Below are 21224 nucleotides of genomic sequence, written 5' to 3'. Positions count from 1 at the left end.
CTACATCATCTCTGAAAAGGAAAGCAAACAAGTAGTAGCCTAATATCGTGACACTTTAAGAGCTTCTGCAAACAACCTAGAAGCTGCCAAATACACACTAGGCAAGGCATATGGCAAAGCCTACAAGCATCGTCACTATTTTATACATGTAAATACAAGTACTGTCTTGAATAAAATAGATGCAGATGTGAAAGAGACAGTAATTTCAAATGAATTCAGTCTTGATAATAAGTTGTGATTGATCATGACCATAGATAGATTACAACAATAACAACTTTATCAGTGAGGAAAACAATGTCAATGTGTTGTAAATTGTAAAGTGCACTCAATGCATGACATGACACAAGTGAATGATTTAGTACTTTTTTTCATCAGCAGACACCAAAAGTCTTGTTTATGTTTGATGCCTTTAGATTATTAGATAACATGCTCGTAACAGATTAAATAAATTATTACAAAACTGAAGAGCACCACACAGTCATTGACATATGAACTTTTATAAATACTTACCATGCCAGGTGTCACAGGAATTCTTGATGCCTCTTTGCTAAAACCAATTTTTCAATGATCTGACACAGTCATGGGCCACCTCTGTTACGTTGTATGCTAAAAGCAGGGGTATGTTTGATATGTTATGGTTTTTAGTAAGACAGGAATCCCACATCATAACAGCCAAAATGTAGAAACAGAGCTATCAATTTATTAAAAATGCTGCAGGGGGGGGGGGGGGGCAAAAATCACAAAGACGACTGATAAGATGATAGAAGTGGAAACAGGCTTTCAGAAAAGTGAGGCACAAGTTATCAAATTCATGGGGCTTAGCATTCGGTTGGAATTGCTTACCTCATAGAAATAGCTGTCACTGTAGAATGCAGTCATGTCTGGCATCTGCTATCATACACTGAAAGAGTAATTAGAATAAAAAATGAATGGAAGGAAACTGAGCATTGAAGGTAACTTGAATGAAGGTACAAAATGACCTAGCACTGCATAAGGTGTTATTTCAAATTTTGCCCACTGCAAATAACTTCAACAACACTGAACACACACAACGAACAAGTAGCTGGTTGCATGTCAACTTACATCCCCACTTGCAATATAGCCTTGTGTAGCTTTAACTTCTGCCCTTGCAACAGCCATTGTCTTGTTGCACAATTCCTGAACTACAGACCTATATCCAAATCCCTGGTCTTTATATACTGCCAAACAAAATGATACAGCCCAATAAGCTGCAAGGTACAGTAAAAGCTAGATTTAAATCATGATATATATCTTGTTAATCAAGTGCGAGGGCCGTACTGGGAGAATATCGGCTCGAGGTCTTGACAGTATGGACCGAGTGCAGGGAGGTCCATACAAAAAAAGAGCGAGGGCCGATATTCTCCTAGTACAGTTCCGAGCAAGCTTGGTTAATAAGAGATTTATCATATGACTGAAGAAAGCTTTTTCACAAGTGAAGGATCATTCAGGACAATGCCCAGTCCAACACTTAGCGAATATTGGACCGGCAATAGAGCATTTTGATTGGTTGATTTTAGATACTGGCCTGCCTGAGTCTTGTAATAAAGTTTGCTACAGACTTCACAACACTGCTGTTAAAACACAGGGAGGATCACATCCTAGAAATAGTAAAGATGTACAACAGTGTATGCGTTAAAAACCACATACTTGTGTCTATTGTTTTGTCCATCACACAGCCAATGCCAGCGGCCTCAGTAAAACCATGATACTGAGTTTCAGTAAGTCCAGTAGATGTGAATGCAGGAACCATTCTGCAAATATATATTTTCTTAGTATCACTCACCTGAGCATACAGATTTATTACAAGAAACAAAACATGGGAGAACAGAATGGAAAGCCATAATTTACATAATCGAAGAGGATATATTTGTACATGTAAACTCATCATATATATATGTGACAAACTTTCCTGGGATATTTTTCTTCGATAATGCTTACTTGCAAAGTAGGTCATGTACATATTATACTTACCTAACATTGGCGTAGTACTTCGCAGGGTGTCCCAAAACTCCAAAACTGAGCCAAGTAACTGAGTCATTACACACAGGGAACTTCAATCTTACAAACGTGCCCTTGACTTGAAAAAGTAGCTGAAGCCTATTTGTAATCTTCGCCACAAAACTCACAAAATGGATTCTCGGCCATTCGAGCACATCAGTCTTGGTGATGGATGAAGAGCCACTATCCACAGCTGATGAACAAATCATTTCAAAATACGAGAGAAGTCTTTCCATTAAATCAGTATTTTGCGTCTGTCTACCTATACCAAGAGCCGATTTAGCGTTGCTTATCCTCTGTGTGGTAGCTTCCAAACGACTTTGCTGATCTCGCCGTTCATTTGCACGTTTGTTGATTTTTGTACGTTTCTTTTTATCTGGAGGGGGAAAGCTGTCCATTTTCCGAGTCGAATCGTAGGATAACCTCAACAAAAGGTCTCACACTAAGAGAAATTCTCTCAGACAACTCCGATCTTACGAAGCGAAGTGACGATTATTTCGTTCGCGTTACCGCTCGATCGGGCCTGCAATATATCGCATATTGGCGCATAAATTCACTGGAACACTGCTTGCCACGGTACCAGTGAAATGAAGACTCACAATAGACCAAGATAGCCCCACGGATAGCCTGTTGGGTAGGGGAGGCTCAAAATGGCGGGCGATTTGAATTTGACAGTAACAACGCAAGTTTTTTACACGAAACAAGGAAATATTGAACTCCAAACAAAACCTCTCGCAGAAAAATAACTCTACTGATATTTTGCGACCGTTTCTGGGTATGTTTTATTGATTTTGACAAGTATAACAAATACTAAGTGTTCGTTGCGGTTCTCTTCATAGCCCGCCATCTTTATTTTTTGGGGTGAATTCAAAATTAGGGGGAGGAGCTAATGCCGTTTTATAGCGCGCCTTCGTGTTTAATTTCACTATCGGCTACCTGAGCGACACGTACGCGCATGCGTGCCTTAATTGTTCTCAGAATTTGTAACATTAAGGAAAAACAATAAACCTTGAAAAAAAGGCTATCATCTTGAGTGAACAACTCCTCTTGTCTCTCTCAAACAGTTTTTTTTTAAATAAAGACAATAACTATAATTTATTACACGACTCAGGCAGTAAGAGGGCCAATAACTAAAATTGACCAATCAAATGCTCTATTGCCGATCAATATTCTCTCAGTATTGGACCGGGCACTGTCCCGAATGGTCCCGAATGATACCACACTTGTGTCCCTTTGAACTTCAGTCGTATAAATAAATCTCTTATTCACCAAGCTTGCTCGGGACCGTACTGGAAGAATATCGGCCCTCGGTCTTTTTTGTACGGACCGAGCGCAGCGAGGTCCGTACTGTCAAGACCTCGGGCCGATATTCTTCCAGTACGCCCTCGCGCTTGGTTAATAAGATATATATAACAGACAGAGATAATTTAACAGTGAGGCTCAAAGGCTCTCGAGATCATTGGGAATAAATGGATTTGAAAAGCTCATCATACCCTGAAAAGAACTTTGTTCCGCTTTTGTTTAACAGAAGACAAATTGCATTGTCACAGGAAGAAAACTAAACTGTCACGTCCACAAGATCTACAATGTACCACGAGAAGGAAATAAAACTTTTAATTTCTGGGCAGCATCTACGCGGCCAATATCCACAAGGGCCTGGTACAACTTCTGAACTGTAGCATCTCCACGCTGAGACCAATCCTGAAGCAGCATTTGGGTGCTGTTCATTGGACACAATTTGAAATTTGTTACGTGAGTGAGTGTGTATCCAAGCTTACCGGCCAGAAGTTTCCAATTTTTGAACGAATCTGGATTAAGTAAAAATCCAAGTTCTTCATAAACGTCAGCGCTGATTTCTCTCAACATGATTCCTTCAGGCCCTACGTAGAAAAGTGGAACGTTTCACCCACCTTACGAGCAGTTCTGTATACGAAAATTATTTGCGTGGCATTCATGAATAATTAAAAATAATTTAGATACGTCACAACGTTCACGGTCATTTTCGCGGGTGACGCGCAAAATTACCTTCAACTCGAAAACTACAAAATATGGATCATGTATCTTTAAAATAAGGGTACCTCGACCAATGCATTTGTCCACATATCGATCGTTACTCGATCGACACTCGACCGTCACGCGACTGACACGTCGACCGCTGGTCTACCGAAACAGACCATCGACCGCCCCTCGATGAAAAGCTACCGAAACATTATCGACATTTCACTGACACTTGTTCGACGTTCTGTCGTTAGCCTACAGATATATCGGCCGCAACTCGCTCCACACACCGACTGACAAATCGGTCGATACGAAGTCGATCGACTCTCGACCGACACGCAACGCACATCTTGATCGACAGATCGATTTATACATTGGTCGTTACTTGACCGATATTCCACTTATAGTTGACCGATATACCGCCGGTAGTTGACCAATAAGCTACCAATATGGTAGCCTGCGAAGCAAGCCCTGGGGGAGAGGAGGGGGGATTGGGAAGCAAGCCCTGGAGGAGAGGAGGGGAATTGGGGCGAGGGGAGATGGTAAGTAAAAACTCGCCCCAATTCCCCTTCTCTCCTCCAGGGCTTGCTTCCCAATCCCCCCTCCTCTCCCCCAGGGCTTGCTTCGCAGGCTACCAATATGGTCACGGTCGATACCTCGGCCGACATCAGAGAAAGCTCTACCTAAACATCGGTCGACAGTCGCTCGACATTTCGGTCGCGTGTCGATCGAGTATAGATCGACAGATGCATAGGTCGATATATCGATCGTGGTACCCTAGAAAATACATGCAAAATATCTGTTTTGTAAGGTAGAATAACACAAAGGGACTACAAAAGAATAAAGGTGAAACTACAAAGATTAAGGATGGACAAGATCAAAGCAGATAGTACATGATGACAAGTCCAACCACGAGAACATGAGCAAAGGCCTATTCGAAAGTTTTCATTTCATTCTGGTAACGCCGTGAAACAGCTCACTAAAGTTGTTCATGGGTTGAATTTAAAAAAGATCAATATTCAACACTTCTGAATTTCAGTGACATTTCTATACACTCAGCCAGATTTCTGTATACATGTTTATCGTGTCCAAATAAAATGTGCATTCTCCTTATTATTCGAAATTAGCGACCATCGGCACTCTAAGGTACTACGAGATCCCAACCAAAGAGAGAGCGTCAGGTGGAAAAAATAGCCATTGTCCTGGGCGGAACTGTAAGCACATTCTTGCCACTGACGTGACTCTGAAACAAACACTGATTTCTTGTCACGCATTAGTTCAATTCGTAAAACAAAAACAAACGCAGTCATTATTGAATTTTTTATCACATATCACATTTATAATTCTAACTCACCTCTTGAAGTTGGATCATTATTGTTGCCAGCGCCATTTGAGGTTTGTTCGGCAGCATCAGGAACATCTTCCAGGCTATCGTCAACTTGAAAATCCACGGAATCACTCTTTCCGTTACATTTAAAGCTGCCCTTACTCTTGAACTCATTTAGGTTTTCCACTAAATCATTGCGACCTATCTGCGTAAGAAGATCTTTTAACAAACGCAGATTGTCTCTTCTTATCTCTTGTTTTATCTCTAGGTATTCAAACAGCTTCGTGGCGGTATTAATCTCTTCCAGTTCTCTCGTTGTTAACCGATCGCGACATAAATACTTCAAATCATGTAGGTTTCCTTCCGTTAACTCTTCGCACAAGGAGAAAAGACATTTTCGGTACTCTGAAACTGAGCTACCCTGCATTCTGGTTGCAAGTTCTCAGCCCCTATACTCTTACATAATCTTTTCAATTTTTTCGCTGAATTGCAGCACACTTCGGTCCCCACCAGCACATGTTTATCGGCAAAGGGGTTTCCCCTATCCCAAAATGCATTCGTCCAATGTGTAATAAGCTATCATTATAACATACGCATAGCCACCCGAGTCTCCTCAGTGCTCTGGTTCGATCTTCTCCGTTTTCCCGGGAGCGGCGTTCGATCCTTCCGAGAATGACCGGGTACTGGGGAGCACGGGCTCATTTCACGAACAGCGATTGATTATTTGGCCATACTATTCGCCTGAATAAAGACAAACTACGAAAATTCAAAATGCAATTTTAGAGCTTATTGTGCTCCAACCAAAAGGATAATTATTTCAAAAAAAGCAAGCAATAGATGCACTAAATGTGAAATGAATCTCTTAAGAAGAATTCAAAGGTGACCGACCGTCAAAAATTGCTGCTGTTACTTATGCATCAAAGAATTCCTAATTTGAAATTACAATTCGAAGGCGCTGCACAATATCACAATTATGTGCAATTTATTCTGGACAAAAGATTAATCATAAATTGCTGACAGAAAGTAGGTCAAGTGATGATAGCAGATGATACGGCCCGTGCTTGTTTTTGCTATGGATGGTCAAATAGAATAATTCGTAACAAATTTCCTGCTCTCTGAATGTTAAATCGCCAGTCATACTGTTCACTCCAGTAATGTTTTTAAAGTCGTTTACGAACCAGTAACGCTCAAGAACTGTAATGTCTTGGAAGACTACCCTAGGAGTTGTGTGACATTGTTCTATAACTGATAACGTGACAACCCACGAATGAACTCGGGCTTCCCTTCAGTAAGGATATCATAATCCACACGCACTTACCCAGCCAATGAATCGCTTTTCAAATTGTAATTAATTTTGACCCCTACTGATTTGTATTTCTCCCACCTACCCGCTTGCCTTAAACTTTCATAAACAGTTGTTCTTTAAATACTGCGTCATAGAATGGCCTAGACGGTCAGTGGACGCGGGCATGCTGTGATCTGTGATCTGTCTGTTATTTGATCTCTACTCTTGACGTTTCGTGATTATCCATAGCATCTTTTGACAATAAGCTTGGAAGAGCGGACTTTTTATTGTGTAAGGCCGTCTGCCAGAATCAGTTGATTCACCGAAAAACCCTCTGCAGAAAAAGTGTAAGAAGCACTTCACTGAAGAAGTTTAAAGCCCGATTCCTGCGGCAAGACGGTTATCCTAGCTACATTTTCGGCATAATCTGTTTACAGTTTACATTCTGCGACTTGCGATCAATTCAGCTGTCTCAGTGGTAAGCATTCCTCGCAAAATCGTATGCTGTATTACGTAAGATGATATGTTACTTGATTATTTCATGCATTCCCTAGCGTAGAAATGGGTCGCAATAGTTCCTACAGCGTAAACAATGAACCAACAGATCGTCAAGCGGAAATCATGCAAGCGAATCGTGAGTCTGACATATCAACGCCTAGCGCGCCTTCCAGCAACCCTTTCGACGATATTCGTCGGTCGAGCGAGAGCTGTGAGTCTTTGGTCTGCGCTTTAGCGTTCATATGTAATAAACAAATATACTTTGGGTTCCTGCGAGTGCGAACATTAGAAACCGTCATTAGGTAGAACTAGAAAATCAATTGTTACATCGGCATTCCAGGAACGTTCCAGAAATGCCTAATGCATTCTTAACCTCTTCATCTTTTACGGAAAGTCAATTAATCACATTTTAGACATAATATATCTCTAAAATACATCTCTCTTCCTTTCACTCAAGTCTTTTATCTTGTTATAGTTTTTAGTTCAAGTACGTGGGTTTTTCTTCCGTTGCGCTCGATTAACCAGAGGGTAGATTGCTATCGAAGAGCCGATAGACCTTGTCATTTAAATTGAGAAGAAGATGAGCTCCAAAGAAAAGAAGGACAAGACACAGAAAGGTGAATAATAAATTATGGTTGTTTGCCTAGGATGACAGTTGACCAAGCTTTGTTGAAGCAATGGTAATGTGTAAAAACTGCCAACTAGCGTTTCGAATCGAGGGAAGCACGCAAGATCGTAATAGAGCCTTGGCTCGTGGACACCTCTGGAAACAGGGCGTCTGAGAAGTATTTTCTCCGTACATTATCCGGACATCATCAAGCAGACTGTTGATGAAAATTAAGCAAAAAATATCAACGAGGAGATATATTTGATTTATAGCCAAACTCTCAGAAATGATTTCGTAAGATATGTGTCTTAGACACTTGAGAGAATTGCCATTTAGATCGCGCGAGTCAGGAAAAACTTTCAAGGCCTGACCATTTGCTGTCTTCAAAGCTTCGAGAGCAATTCAGTCTCTACATTTTACGAGAAAAACTGTTCAGGGACTTTGGCCGGACACAAAAGTGCGCATATTCATGCTTCAATACAAAGCGGTCAATTTTTGTCCTCTTTTTGTTGAGTCCCGCTATCGCATGGATTACGAAGTCAGTCAGGTAATGAATTTAGGCTGATAGTTTCGAAAGAAACTGTTTGGGGCTGCGTCGGTGGGAGTAACGAAATAATTTGGATATATCAACAAAGTTGAAATGGTAAATTGGCCACCTTAATGATTACAAAAGCTGACGTTTCGAGCGTTAGCTCTTCGTCGGAGCGAATTTTCCTACTTAAGTGACGCACGAGTGATTTCCTGAAAATAAGGCTATAGTTAACTTGACTCACAATGCTGAAATCTGGGAAATGTATATTAAAAAAAAAAAAAAAGGCAAGGTTCGTGTTAAAATTTTAATACCACATCCGGATGACAATACAATGCTTTTAAATACTTAAGGGATCAGACAGAAATTTTCTTGCAGCTCGTTAGAAGCCCCTACAAAATCTCTGCTGTTTCAGTAGTTAGAATGGGCTGCAAACGCCGCGGATCAAATAAGCAAAGCATTCGTGGTGTGAGCTTCTAAATCTTGATAGCTTGTGCAGAAAATTGCAAGTTTTCATGAGCTTAGCCAATTTGTTTAAAAATCGAGATCAACAACAGAATTAATTTGGTTTACTAATAATAATTTGTTAGAATGGACATTAAAAGCATTTAGAAGAACATGGAAAAGTCAGTGTCCTCGTACCACTTCCATGGCCTCTCCCAACAATACAATCTTTTTTTTTTTTTTTTTGTACAAGAACATCTAATTTTGGTGCTGAGGCTGACCGTTCTCCTTTTGTTTTCTCGCGATTTGAGCCTGAAAGCGTTCTTGACATGTTCTTAAAGTTGACTGGTAATTATCAATTCGGCGGACGTGACCAGACTTAGTTCCACTGCAAACTGAGTTGTGCTTAAGGTACCGTGAAATAATCGCTTTGTTAATGTTAGAGAATTTCCCTAAGTATTTGAGTCAATTATCCTGTTAGACTACAGTTTTACATTTCTTTTACCTTTATTTGTACTTCTCACCAAAATAAAAAAAAAATTAAAAAATGAGCCGTTCTTAACTGACTATCAGCCTGGGTATGTTCTTACTATGTTCTTACAATTTTGGTTAATCTCAGCCTGAAGGTTCTTAGGTAATCAAGTTAGTACAAGAAACAGCATGGTTTCTGTGGGTTGTTGGGATAAACAACGCTAGTGATACTTCAAAAATCACTAAAAATTACGAGCCGCGAAGCGCTGGGCGAGTGATTTTGGGAAGTTTTGAAATATCACGAGCGAGTTACTTTTTCACCATGTTGTCTTTGGCCCCCATGATGTATCGTCTACAAACCGCTTGCACTACAAGTGTACATTGACATTACTGATTAGTTCACGGGTACAAAAGCGAAAATAGGGATCGTAAAGCTCTTTGAGTTCAAACTAAAGGTACAGAAAGCGTCAATTGTAAGAATGAACTGATCATTACAGCGATCACAACTACTTTTTGGTTATCATACTTTACTTGTAGCAAAATGACAATATGTTTGTTAACTTCAATTACGAATATTTGAGCAATCTCGGATAAAACCTTTGATGAAATGTCATGAGTAAGTTGTTCTTGAATTAGAGGTTCTTACATTTGAGGGCGAGGATTAAGCGCAGCCGGAAATGCATCCACTTCCAAAGCATATAAAAAATTTTGGTCGGTTTTTTCCCCCTCCCTTAGCTAATTGTTTATTTTTTTTTTTCGCCTGCTTTGTTTTAGAGAGTAAGAAGGAGAAGAAAGAGAAGAAAGAGAAGAAAGAGAAAAACAAGAAGAGAGACTCGAAGGATTTAGAAGCGTCGTCAAATGGCTTCACCATGGAAAACGAGGAAAAGGAGGGATCCTCATCAAACTCAAAATCTGTGTTTGGAGTGTTCAGGCGCAGTGGACGGAAAGATAAAAGACATTCAAAGCATGGATCCTCGGACAGCTTGAAGAGGCTAAGTGTCGATTCAACTGAATCTGGTGACAGACGCTCTAGTGGTGTTTCGTTTGATGAGTCAACGAGTGTCAAAGTTTCAACATCTAGCACCGAAGTTGTGAAGGAGATTGAGAAGCCGATTGCACGGAGCGACCGGCCTTCTGAAGTGAAAATTGTTAGTACACCTCATCCAGCTCCGGTGAAAGATAAAGGCGCCGAGAAACCTGAACTACCCCTAGCGGTAGAGATTCTGAACTCTGTTGATATTGTGATTGCAAACAATGGAAGAGAGGAAGTTCAAACCAAAAAAGACGAAGAAGAATCAGTTGTAACGCCAGATAACGATCAGGGGAGCTTAAAGCAGGAAGAACCAGAACCTGAAGATTTAATGGAGAGTAAAGTAGGAGAGGCCAACACTAAAGAACACGAGCAACATGAATCAGTGAATGACCAGGTGATGGAGCCCGATAATCCTGATTATGAAGTACTCCTGGAGATTGAAAAGGGTCGTCCTGCAGTAGAAAAAGAAGTCCGTTTGGTGGAAATAGATCAGAAGAAAGAAAATCAATTCCAAGTGCAAGTCGAAGAATTTCTGAAACTTGATACTAACTTCGGAGAAACATCGATGTCAGAAGCTAATGATAAGGAGCAAGATGAAAAAAAAGAGAGGAAATCTGTTCACGATTCAGAGCAAAGGTTCAATTTGATCCATAAAGCGCCTCCGTCTAAGGAAAAAGGCACTTTTACCACAAGCACTCTCAAGCAAGAATCAACCAAAGGAATGCAGGTGAAAAAAAGCGATGGTCCCGAAATTCAAGCCCAGTCGAGAGAAATATCGATGTCAGAAGCCAATGATGAGCAGCGAGATGAAAAGGAAGAGAAGAAATCTGTTCAAGATTCAGAGCAAAGGTTCGATATGGTCCATAAAACGCCTCCGTCTAAGGAAAAAGGCACCTTTACCACTAGCACTCCCAAGCAAGAATCAACCAAAAGAATGCAGGTTGAAAAAGGGGATGGTCCCAAAATTCAAGTTCAGTCAAGTAATTACGCAGTGAAAGGAGACAAACAGACATCCGCAAAGGAGTTTCACTTTAAAGTTCAAATCGGGAACGACATCAATGATGCAAAGTCGTCTTCAGAACTACTCCTGGTGCAGTTGGTGGAAGTAAACAAGAAACTTCGCATGTTACAAGGACAGTTACTTGAGTTCCGAAAATCTAACGGCATTTTGGCGTAATAACAGAAACTCTCTACTACTGATGCGATCCTCGCTAAGTGGAAGAGGTTTATGCAAGAATTGCGTTTCTAAGTAGAAAGAGACAAGATTTGAATGTTTTATGTCAAGTTTAATGTAGTAACCCTTTATATCAAGATGCTACCCTGTAGAAAGGTTTGCTTTGATCACTGGCTTCTGTTTTGTGATTGGTTAGGTTCTTTACATGCGCTTTAAATTAGGTAACATATTTCTCCAAAACTGGCTCAGTAGAAGTGCAATTGTTTTTTTCTTTTCTATGTTATTTGAGTTTGCATTAGTATTTGTCTTTTTCTTTTTCTTTTTTTACAAAAAAAGTCGCCTGATGCATGTAAAAGCCTCTTTTTTTTTAGGAAAGCGACTTTTATCAACACTGCTGCGCTAGTTTCGGCCCTTTCTTCTCTTATTCTGAGCTTTTCAATGAGCGATTGCCTTCAAATCTCCCTCTTCAGTGCTCATGAATAATTAATGATGTCCAGGTATTCTGCGCGATGCTCAATAAGCATCAGATTATTCTTAGTCAGGACGGAAACTCGTAATTTTTTTGGCTGTTAGTCTGAACAACGTTGAACTGTAAAACTACTCTGGTCAGGAAGGTCAATTAAAAGCAGTTTTGCATTTTATTGTTTTATTGTTGTCGCAGCTGTTGTACCTTTTAACATAGTTAATAGAGGGGACTCTGCCATGCAGAAATAGAAGAAAAACTAAATGATAGTTATTCATTGTTAAGTTCAATTCAAGTATCATTTAGCCTCAAGTGATAATGATGTCAATTAGATCTTACATTTTGAAAGATATGCTTTAATTTAGAAGTGGATTATTAAATTGATGTCTTTTGGATGATTTTTGAGACATGTGAACAATATGTAAACAAATTTTGATCTAAAAGTCAATAACATCTTGAAACACCAAGACTGCTTTTGACATCATTATATAGTTACTGATAATTTTATTGCATAACTGGCATGTGTATAGTTTTAACTAGAGTAATAATTATAGCTTTCGACAATAAATGATAACATGAAACTACAGTATTTCCCTGTTGTGACCTCAAATTATTTACAAATCAAGCGTAAGGTATCTAGCACTGTTCAGTACTTGGAGGCCCATTTTCATCCGAGATCCTTTGCAGTCGTTTGTTTTTGTTTTGGAATCGCGCTATTGTTAAATGGCGAACTCTGATAGTCATTCACAAACACTATTAAAAAGAAAAACAAAGATTTGGTGAAGAACACTGTAAACAAATTTGCAGCTAAATATTTTGGACTGAAAAATCATAAATCGAGTCTGTGTATAAAACTTGTACAAAGCTTACTTGATGTTGAAGGAAATTGTTCGGCTTCAACACTAAATAAAAATATAAACAAATAACCAATATTGGCCAAAACGGAATTACTTTACGCATTTCAATTATAGAATAATGACTTGTACAAATGAGATCGCTTACATACATATCTCAGGATCTCAAGTAAAAATCAGTCAAATAATTATTCTCACCTCGAAAAAATCTCCTTGGAGTCTCTAGTTCCCTCGTAGAAACAATGCAATAACATTTCTGCAAAAGCACTGTCTGTAGTGTTACCGAAACCCATGGTTGTTTTCCTTGCCCTCCATAAATCATACACAGACTCTCGAAGTCGAATAACCTTTGCCGAGCCGGGCAGACTCGGCCTTCCTCTAGACCGCTTCTTCGGCGGCATCAACTTTTCAAATGACGTTTTTCACCGTCATACATGTAAGAATTAAAAACTATTTACTGATATGGATACTACGAAAGTTTGTTGTTCGCACATGATTCAAAATGGAACTTTGAAAGCCCTAATTAGTAAGATGGAAGAAGATTTCAAAGCGATTCCGCAACTACGAGGAAAAAAGCGTATTTTTCATATATAAAAAATGATCCGGGCGCGCAAGGCATCTCGGTTGAAAATGGGCCTTTAAGTGTCCCATTTTATGAATTATCCAAAGAAGCTTAAGAAATTAAAACCTTTAGACATAAGCACGGTGAATTCGGAAGTGTTTTCTCTAAGCTCTTTCAATAAATTAACTTCCTTTTCATTTTTTTATTGACTCTTTGTACAGCTAAACTGAGAGTATGACTCAATTTTTCGAAGATAGTGATGATGTCTTCTATATCGTTTTGTCCGTTAAAAATGGGTTGAATCTACAAAATAAATACAAAAAAAGGTACAAAAGAAGTTCAAATGAAACAATTGAAAATTCAAGTCTCTGACATAGCAAATTAGATAAAGAAAATATATAAATACTTGGATTACCATCGATAGGCCATAGAGTAGCGCCAGGAATACCGAGTAAAAATCTTTGTAAGTACACTAACTTTTCTTATCAGATGAAAAATATGTACTCACTTGTTTATTGAAGCTTTAAACTACCCTTCGATATCTTTATCTGGCCAAAAAATTCTGGAATTCCGTCCAAATATTCCCCAAACAAGAGAAAATGTTTCACAATGTCCGCCATCTTTGTTTTTGATGTGCACTCACGCTGTGACGTCACAGGGAAGTTCAACATCAAATACGAAACAAAAGGCCGCACCTTTGATGTTCGCCGGGTCTCCTAACCAGTCCCCTCTATTAACTATGCTTTTAATCATTTTCTCTTTCCATCGTTATGCCTCGATTAGATTCCTAGTTCCACTAGTCCAAATTCGGTAACAAATATTGATTCATCCCTTTTGAAATCAAAGTAGAATATTAGAGAGTACATATAAAGAAGAATTGTTAGGGCATTTATCGACTTCAGGACCGTACCATACCTTGCATTTAATCTGTGCAAATATTTCGGAGTAATTTGCTATCAATTAGCTGTTAGGCCGCGCGGCATATTTAAGGCTGCTTTTGATGTGACCTCAAAAAAATTTAATTGAACTTGCTCTGAAATAGTGGAACATTTCGCCCTTTGATTCTATGAAGAAACTGCCATCTCATTTCTAACTAGTTTCAAAACCGATTTTATGAGGGACAAGAAATAAATAAGCAGAAAATAGACAACTACCCGATGTTCAACCGAATTCTCAGGACAACCAAGCGACGAAGTGTATGAGAGTCAACTGATGAGAATTGAAACTCAGATCTTTATAGCACTACTTTCAAACTTAGACTGGCGAGACAGGCATGAAAGAATCGTAAGGGTTTTCTCGCATGGTAAAGAAACCAATTTCGAAAAATGTCGCCATACAAGAGCACTGGGGTTGGAAGGCTTTTCCCGGACCGTCTCACGTCAACCCGTACGGCCCTACACACGTCAGCTTTCATGTTCACAATTGTTTTCTATGGGATTGCGTGAGTGGGGCCGAACGCCGGGCCATATGATAAAATGTGGTATTTCGAGGAAAAATTCCTACAATGCGATACTGCGGTGTCCTGAAATCCTAAGGTGTGCTTGTTTGTGTGGTTAAAGCTCCGGTGTACGGTGAAACAAAATTATTTGCGTCAAAGCGGTTTCAGTGTTAAGTGGACCTTTGTGTAATGATCTATGACCCTTGTAGACCTTGCCTGAACTAAATTTAGCTCATCCTATTTGTTATCAATGCTGTAAGATGCCAAATTAAACATAATTTGAAGCAAGGCTTTCGAACTCAGCATACTGATTAGGAAACATACGATATGCAAGCAGGGACCCACAAAACGGCCTAGAAAATTGGCAATAACAAAACCGACTTAATCCACATGGTGACTTTAACGTGGCTATGTTACTTATTCAGCTGTGTTTGTGAACCGTGTGAATGTATCCTGCGGAGTCGCAGTTTCGTAAACTTTTCGTGCGGTAAAGCGGTGCGGTTTCGTTTAGTTTATTTTTGCGGTCTTGCGGTATTCAGAGTTCTTTGAGGACCCCACCAATAGCGTGACTTCCCTCCTCTTAAGATAATTTCATGTCTTCTTAGCTCAATATTTTTAATCTCTCAGCGTTTACGAAGTGAGATTCCTTAAGTAAAAGGCTTAAAGTGAGAACGTATTTTTTTAAATCCAATTCGAAAGCTTGTACAGAGTGATAAATTTGGGCATTCAAATTAATTCTAAATTTCCTTATCACCGCGCATCGCAGACCAGCTGACCTACCAATTTGGCGGCTTTTTAGGATGACCCGCTCTATTGTCACGTTAATCCTTTAACAAATAGACAGAATTTGGAATGTTAAGTGACTATTAATGCGGCGGGAACGAGTAACATTTTTCACTGCAGACGTAAACACAGAGAAGGATGCCTCGTTCGTTTGGGTATTTTGTCATCTAGATAAAAATTTGACAAATAGTTTGCCATTGGATTTTCAACAATTTTTGATGGGTAAGTGCAGCTACAATTCCTATATTTACTGGATAAATTACCAAACTTGCTACTCACTAGGCGTTTAATTTTGGCTTTTACAGCGCTCCTAGGTCAAAATTGAGAAACTGTCGACAGCTAAGTGTATCTTGAAGCCGGAGGTACACTGAATGATCAAATCCTATATCTAGGGGGTCTGAGAAAATAACAGCCCGATCTGTTTTTGGTCAAGTTTCATATATGACAGTTATTGTGCTATATCCGAACCCCATCTACTTTTAACAGAGTTAATATCGACTCTGCTTTTACTGTTTCAAATGAACCAAAGTCTCGTCGGAAGTTGCGCCCCAATATATTACTGACATCATGGGTGACGTGACAAAGTTTGTCCGACTTTAGGCTCTGCATTAGGAAATGTTTCCCTCTTGTACCATCGATTTCACATCACAACAGTAAAATTTTTATTTGTAAGGCACTTTGATGAAGCTGAACGCGCTAATGTGTATGAAACTTCAGCTACATTTGTACCTCATTCTGGTGTTTCCAGACAAAGTTACCAATACGGTAATTTCAAGAGAATCACGTGTGTAATGTCATATCAAAGACTCGTGAATTGAGAAACCGCGGCGTAACATCACGTCGTATGCTGCTGTAGGTCAAACACTTAACTTTCTGACTTTAATCGGGTGTTTGGCCTTTCTATTTACAGCAAAATGGATCCTAGAGACTGCACTGTGATAGATCGGCATTTCTCGAGACTTCAACAATGCCTGGAACCCTCAAAACTTTTGCGTCATCTTGAAACAATTGGCGTTATTGACGAAGACGACGTGGAGACCATACGCGAAGAGAAAAAGAAAACGTCAAGAGAAAACCAAGTGGCAGTGTTTGTTGACATTATAAAAAGACGTGAGAACGGCTTGAGACATTTACTTCAGGCTTTGTTGAAATCTAAAGTGCAGGATTTCTTAGCGAGAGAGCTTCTTGAGGATGATGTTTATGACGAAGAAGGTGAGAGCGTTGTTCCGTTAAATATTATATTTAAGGACAGTATATTTTTATGTCTGTGTTTTCACAGGCGCGTTGCGTTACTTGCCTCTAATTGCCTTTGTATTTTTTTATTCTGAGAATGACCGTTGCTAAATTTCCTTTGGATGTGACCAAACGTAAAAATTGAATGCCAGTACATTATGAACCACAAAAGCCGTCGTTTCCTCGGAATATTTCTCTTGTTTACTTGCTTTTACCAATATTGGCTTCGTAAGGAAAATGAAACAGATTCGTCTCAGTTGCCAGCTGCGAGTTGAGACTTGTAGCGAAACACTTGAGTTCTAAGTCCTTTTAATGAGTCTGTACGTTTGACTGTAAAATCGGTGCAAATAATAAATCCTATCGAGTATGGTGTGCGTTGTGGGTTTTTGTTATGACTATCAGACGGAAGTCAGAGGAGAAACTTGTCGATCTTTCTCAGTATTGACCGCTTGATGTTGTGGGTCACTTACTTAACCTCTCACCAACAGCTTACTGAGCTTTGAGTTTCTCAAACCGACATTTTAGCTTGGGATAATGTAGAGCCAGTTAGTTCGCATTCCGTTTATTTAACACTTTCACAGGATGATATTATTACCTACCATATTTGCTAAGACCCTGCATTGTAAACCTATGCGGAATAATTGAAAAAACATGTAATTGCGTGACCATGGGGCTGATTTGTTTATAATTTTACTCACGTTTTGCTGCTCTCTGAAAGAGTTCAGTTGACATCCGTCAGTAACCAAACATGAGCCAGCTCAGAGGGGGTTAGTTTTAAAAGAATCTGTGGTGCTCCGTCAGTGAGGGGTATTACAAGATAATTTGAATTTATAAACTGAGTTAATAATGTAAATTGGCCACCGTATAAAGAGTTTGTAAGCTAAACTTTCAAGCGTCAAGGCGAAAGACGAGGGGCATGCGCTATGTCGAAAGGCTTAAACTTGAAACTTAAGCTTTTAGGAGCCTCAACGGTGGCCAGTTCATATCATCAATTCATGTGTTAAAACCAAATTATTAGCGAGCTTAGTCTTGTTAGGGTCATAGTAGCCTAAAGCGGCCTTTCAACAATGGGTTTCTGCGTCAGCGTCGCTCGTCGAGATTTCAGGCATGGGGGAAGTTTGGAGATCACGAAATATGCGTAAGATTTGCTGCAGGCGTAGCCGAGGGCAACCCTAGCTTCTTGAGTGCTCTCTAAACTTCAAAAGTGCCCCATATTTTGATCATCAAACAGCTCGCGTATGAACTAATTGCTTTAAAACATTTTGAAGGTTTTTCTATTTCAAAATGAAATATTTTCCTCGAGTCGCAATGTCTGGTAAATCTTTGTCAATCGTCTGGTTTTGGAAAGAAGTTCTAACGAATTCGAAGAATTAATTTGTTAAACAGCTCCGTTTCCGTCGCACGGGAAGAAATAACAGATGCTAAGAAAACAGGATTTAAGTTATTTTATCACTTGTGTGTAAACTTGCTTAAGGATCGGATTTTAACGTCGATGTATGTATGCAAATTTTTCGGGATCACCAGGTAAACACGGAATACCCAAAAGCTGGGCTAAGGAATCTCTCGGGACAAGAGCTTTGTTCAAAGAAGTCCCCGACTTCGTCTAGAAGCGAAAAACGAGCGAATGTCTTGCGTATATTGAACCCGCGCATTAGATTCACCACGCCTGAATCGTTGTTTGACTAGATCGACCTTCATGGCCAGAAAATTGCGAGACGCTCTGTTGAAAATTCGGAAAGGTCTAAAATTTTTCACAAAATCCTTTAGGTACTCATGAACAATTAGAAACAGTACTTGTATTTAGAAGTCCATACAATCTTCCGATCTCTCTTTTTTTCTTTTTTTTTTTCCACCAGTGATCAGGTGAGGCTTTGCAGCATTTAGGTAAAATCTTGCAAAGCCTCACCTGGTTGAAGGCAGCAACGTCAGTTTTCATTTTTCAGCTAAAGCCCTGATTTCTTTCAGAATTTTTAAGACTTAGATGTTCATTTTTTTTCTGGATCGAGTATTCTTTACATGTTAAGGTCAATTTAGACTTTGAAGGAACAGGAAAACCTTGAAATTTTCGAAACGTGCAGTTCAACTCTATAGCAATAAGACGGGAAATTTGCTGCTAAATGCAACTGCATATAACACGTAAGATATGAGATTTGGTATCAATAGAAATTGGTTAAGACTGAATTTACGTCACCGTTGTCGTTCTCTGACCTTTCAGTCAGGTGAGGGCCTGGAGAAGAGAAGGATGCTTAAGAGGTGTGCAAGGACGTAAATGTGTAAATGAAGTCATGAAAATCGAAAGGAGAATTATTTAGGTTACCAAAGCAGTGATTATCTTGGAGAATTTCAGTTTCTTCATGTTTAATTCAAGTGCAATTTATTTAATTTTTCAGAAATCAGCAGTATATTGTCGGAGCTGGAAAACGATTTGGATGAGACACAATCCTTGAAACTGAGCCTTATTGAGGAGCAAAAACGGCATAAAAACACTAAGAAGGAACTGGAGGAGATCAGGAGAAGCTCCATCGTGTTTAGTGACTCAAGCAGCTCGGGTTTGTTCGCTGATTATGATTCAGCACCGAGCGACGGCGAGGAATACGGCGACTACTCGACTAGAAAGGAGATTGAAAACACACCAAGTCTGAACGACGACCATTCTGCGTCGCTTTTTGATCAAGATCAGTCTGAGTTCCAAGACCCGGAACCTCAATCAGCGGCGATAAATGACGATTTAGAATGGGAGCATGAAGATGGCTGGCGGAAGTTTGGGAGCCTTGATAACCTACACTCTCTGACTCGAAGAAAGTCTGAAGGAAGTTCGTCTAATAAGCTGCGGAAGAGCTCCTCCATGGGAAAATTGAACAGTGATGGTCGAGAGAGGTACGTGAGCGAACGAAGACGCTCTGGACATGCCAGGTGGTGCAGCGACGAGAGCCTTGAGGGCGGCAGAAAATGGTCGAGTTCGCCACACAGAAGTAAAAGTGACGATGGAAAAATGGACCTTCTAGAGAGCAAAGTGGCTCTACTGGAAAAACGGCTTCGAGATGAGCAGCGAAAGCGTCAAATTTCCGAAAATGAAGTTGCCAAGTTGCACGTAGAGAAGGAGAATCTGTTCGAGGAACTCGAAGATACTCGTGACCAGCTACATATAAGACTCAGCCACCTGAATCTATACTGCGCTGATGATGATTGCTACGAAGGAGAGTCATATTTCGAGCAAAGTGAAAATGTAAACGATTTTTCAGAGGTGCGAAAGGTAAACTGTGAAATCAGATCCGTGGAAAGGCCTACTCTAGCGCCAGCCGGAATCGAAGAAACTGCCTCCCGTAGCAGCTCACCTGGCGTTGATAAACTCCGTTCCCAATCCGAGCAAATGAGAAGAACACGTCTGACCGGAAGTTGGAGAACAGTGAACGCTCAGTTTTACGAGCTGGACGAATACGATGATGAGATTAAGGTCGAATTGGATCCAAGTAACATCATGGACACATTGCGCAGACTCAAAACTTACAATAACGTTTTGTATAACGATGTATTGTATGAAAGAGATGAGCTAAAGAGTCTGAAAAGAAGAGCGTCAAGACTAGAATCACGCAAATGATGAAGATGTAGCATGTTAAGTAGGAATGCATGAACTTTGCCTGCTTACTTGTTACCAGCGACAGAGTAACCTTTTGTAAACTAAAAGCGCCTTCCTCAGTTGAGTAATGAGGGTGTCAGCGCGGAGTAAACGAGAAAGACGATTATTATTTAAAGAAGTGAAGACTGTTAAGGAGATTTTGTTGCTAAATAATGTCCCGTTTATACCAAACAAACGATTTTAAAAGTATCCTATGTTTAACTGATCCGAGCTAGAAAGTTAATTAAGTAAAATTACTCGGTCGAGTAGTTACGAACAGTTCCCTGTTTGGCAATGCAAGACGTAAGATTTGGTATTTGATCACCTAATTATATACCAATGTTATGATCGGTACTCGTAAAAGCAAAATATATTTAACTATTCCACCTTTGATTTTTCATTTTCGGCTGATTAAGCGCCAGAGGGCAAAAATCATTGGCATAAATATTTAAAAATGACTTCTGTTTTATTCAAATTTGAGTTAAAGGACATGTGTTAGAATAAGACAGGATACGTAAAGTACATATATTTATTTTATCTATATTTTTTTCAACTTTTCTCTTTCTCCTTTTTTTTAAAAACCCTACCATTAGAGTTAGATGTCTCTATTTGTTTTGTGTAAGGCAAGGCTGAAAAAAGGAAACTCTTAGAATTCGTGATTTTTGCCTTTGCTTTCAGTTTTTCTGTAGAATAGGCCAGTTCCGAATTACGTTTGGCCTCTTTTTCAAAACGAGGCCTGGTGCTCAACCATACGTATGAAAATTAGTTTAATTTGCATGTGAATGAAAACTTAGTATCATACGAAAGGATGAGCACCATGACTCGCTTTGAAAAAGAGGCTAAAGGAAATTCGGAAATGGGCTATTGACAACTACCAAAAGGAAGGACTT

The 21224-nt window shown here is 39.6% G+C and overlaps 4 protein-coding genes and 1 long non-coding RNA gene across 7 annotated transcripts in view; 2 read left to right on the top strand and 3 right to left on the bottom strand.

Annotated features, from left to right (window-relative positions):
* The window catches only part of LOC148724028 (uncharacterized), a 4811-nt gene extending 1870 nt beyond the window's left edge, over positions 1-2941 (bottom strand). Inside the window, exons 1-6 of one of the 2 annotated variants that reach the window (XM_088733074.1) lie at positions 1993-2941; positions 1669-1772; positions 1084-1229; positions 844-901; positions 511-606; positions 1-11 (exon numbers count right to left, since the gene is read on the bottom strand). The exon at positions 1-11 is cut by the window's left edge and continues 45 nt beyond it. In XM_088733074.1, coding sequence (XP_088589200.1) covers positions 860-901; positions 1084-1229; positions 1669-1772; positions 1993-2417 — 717 coding nt within the window. In that variant the 5' untranslated portion in view covers positions 2418-2941 and the 3' untranslated portion in view covers positions 1-11; positions 511-606; positions 844-859. The remainder of the gene's footprint in view (positions 12-510; positions 607-843; positions 902-1083; positions 1230-1668; positions 1773-1992) is intronic. The other variant, XM_088733075.1, reaches the window with a different exon arrangement.
* Positions 2942-3083: 142 nt separating this feature from the next.
* Positions 3084-5984, bottom strand: LOC111337454 (uncharacterized). The gene is made up of 2 exons (XM_022943751.2): positions 5372-5984; positions 3084-3899 (listed from the first exon to the last, which is right to left on the bottom strand). Exons 1-2 carry the CDS (start codon positions 5769-5771, stop codon positions 3601-3603), a joined length of 699 nt encoding a protein of 232 aa, XP_022799486.2. The 5' UTR covers positions 5772-5984; the 3' UTR covers positions 3084-3600.
* An 811-nt stretch (positions 5985-6795) lies between these two features.
* LOC111337461 (uncharacterized) lies at positions 6796-12034 on the top strand. Of its 2 annotated transcripts, XM_022943766.2 has the most exons (3): positions 6796-7107; positions 7603-7744; positions 9953-12034. In XM_022943766.2, the coding sequence occupies exons 2-3, from the start codon at positions 7708-7710 to the stop codon at positions 11386-11388; spliced, it is 1473 nt and encodes a 490-aa protein (XP_022799501.2). In that variant the 5' UTR covers positions 6796-7107; positions 7603-7707; the 3' UTR covers positions 11389-12034. The 2 variants fall into 2 exon arrangements, with proteins under 2 accessions (XP_022799501.2, XP_088589190.1); XM_088733064.1 differs by lacking the exons at positions 6796-7107; positions 7603-7744 and adding an exon at positions 8961-9118.
* A 229-nt stretch (positions 12035-12263) lies between these two features.
* On the bottom strand, positions 12264-14018 carry LOC148724027 (uncharacterized). The gene is made up of 3 exons (XR_015991665.1): positions 13773-14018; positions 12901-13567; positions 12264-12750 (listed from the first exon to the last, which is right to left on the bottom strand). It is a non-coding gene; the product is annotated as an uncharacterized LOC148724027 (long non-coding RNA).
* A 1547-nt stretch (positions 14019-15565) lies between these two features.
* Positions 15566-20875, top strand: LOC111337458 (uncharacterized). The gene is made up of 3 exons (XM_022943753.2): positions 15566-15707; positions 16396-16697; positions 19109-20875. The coding sequence occupies exons 2-3, from the start codon at positions 16400-16402 to the stop codon at positions 20314-20316; spliced, it is 1506 nt and encodes a 501-aa protein (XP_022799488.1). The 5' UTR covers positions 15566-15707; positions 16396-16399; the 3' UTR covers positions 20317-20875.
* The last annotated feature ends 349 nt before the right edge of the window (positions 20876-21224 follow it).

This window comes from Stylophora pistillata, chromosome 9, assembly GCF_964205215.1.
Source record: "Stylophora pistillata chromosome 9, jaStyPist1.2, whole genome shotgun sequence".
In the NCBI taxonomy this organism is placed as follows: domain Eukaryota; kingdom Metazoa; phylum Cnidaria; class Anthozoa; order Scleractinia; family Pocilloporidae; genus Stylophora; species Stylophora pistillata.
This window is presented reverse-complemented; position numbering and strand designations above follow the sequence as displayed.

Excerpts from the sequence above, each read along its gene's own strand:
- LOC111337454 (XM_022943751.2), bottom strand. The coding sequence starts at position 5,771 with ATGCAGGGTAGCTCAGTTTCAGAGTACCGAAAATGTCTTTTCTCCTTG. Across the intron at positions 3,900-5,371 it reads TAATGATCCAACTTCAAGAG|GGCCTGAAGGAATCATGTTG; the intron begins GTGAGTTAGAAT and ends TTTTCTACGTAG.
- LOC111337458 (XM_022943753.2), top strand. The coding sequence starts at position 16,400 with ATGGATCCTAGAGACTGCACTGTGATAGATCGGCATTTCTCGAGACTT. Across the intron at positions 16,698-19,108 it reads TGATGTTTATGACGAAGAAG|AAATCAGCAGTATATTGTCG; the intron begins GTGAGAGCGTTG and ends TTAATTTTTCAG.
- LOC111337461 (XM_022943766.2), top strand. The coding sequence starts at position 7,708 with ATGAGCTCCAAAGAAAAGAAGGACAAGACACAGAAAG. Across the intron at positions 7,745-9,952 it reads GAAGGACAAGACACAGAAAG|AGAGTAAGAAGGAGAAGAAA; the intron begins GTGAATAATAAA and ends GCTTTGTTTTAG.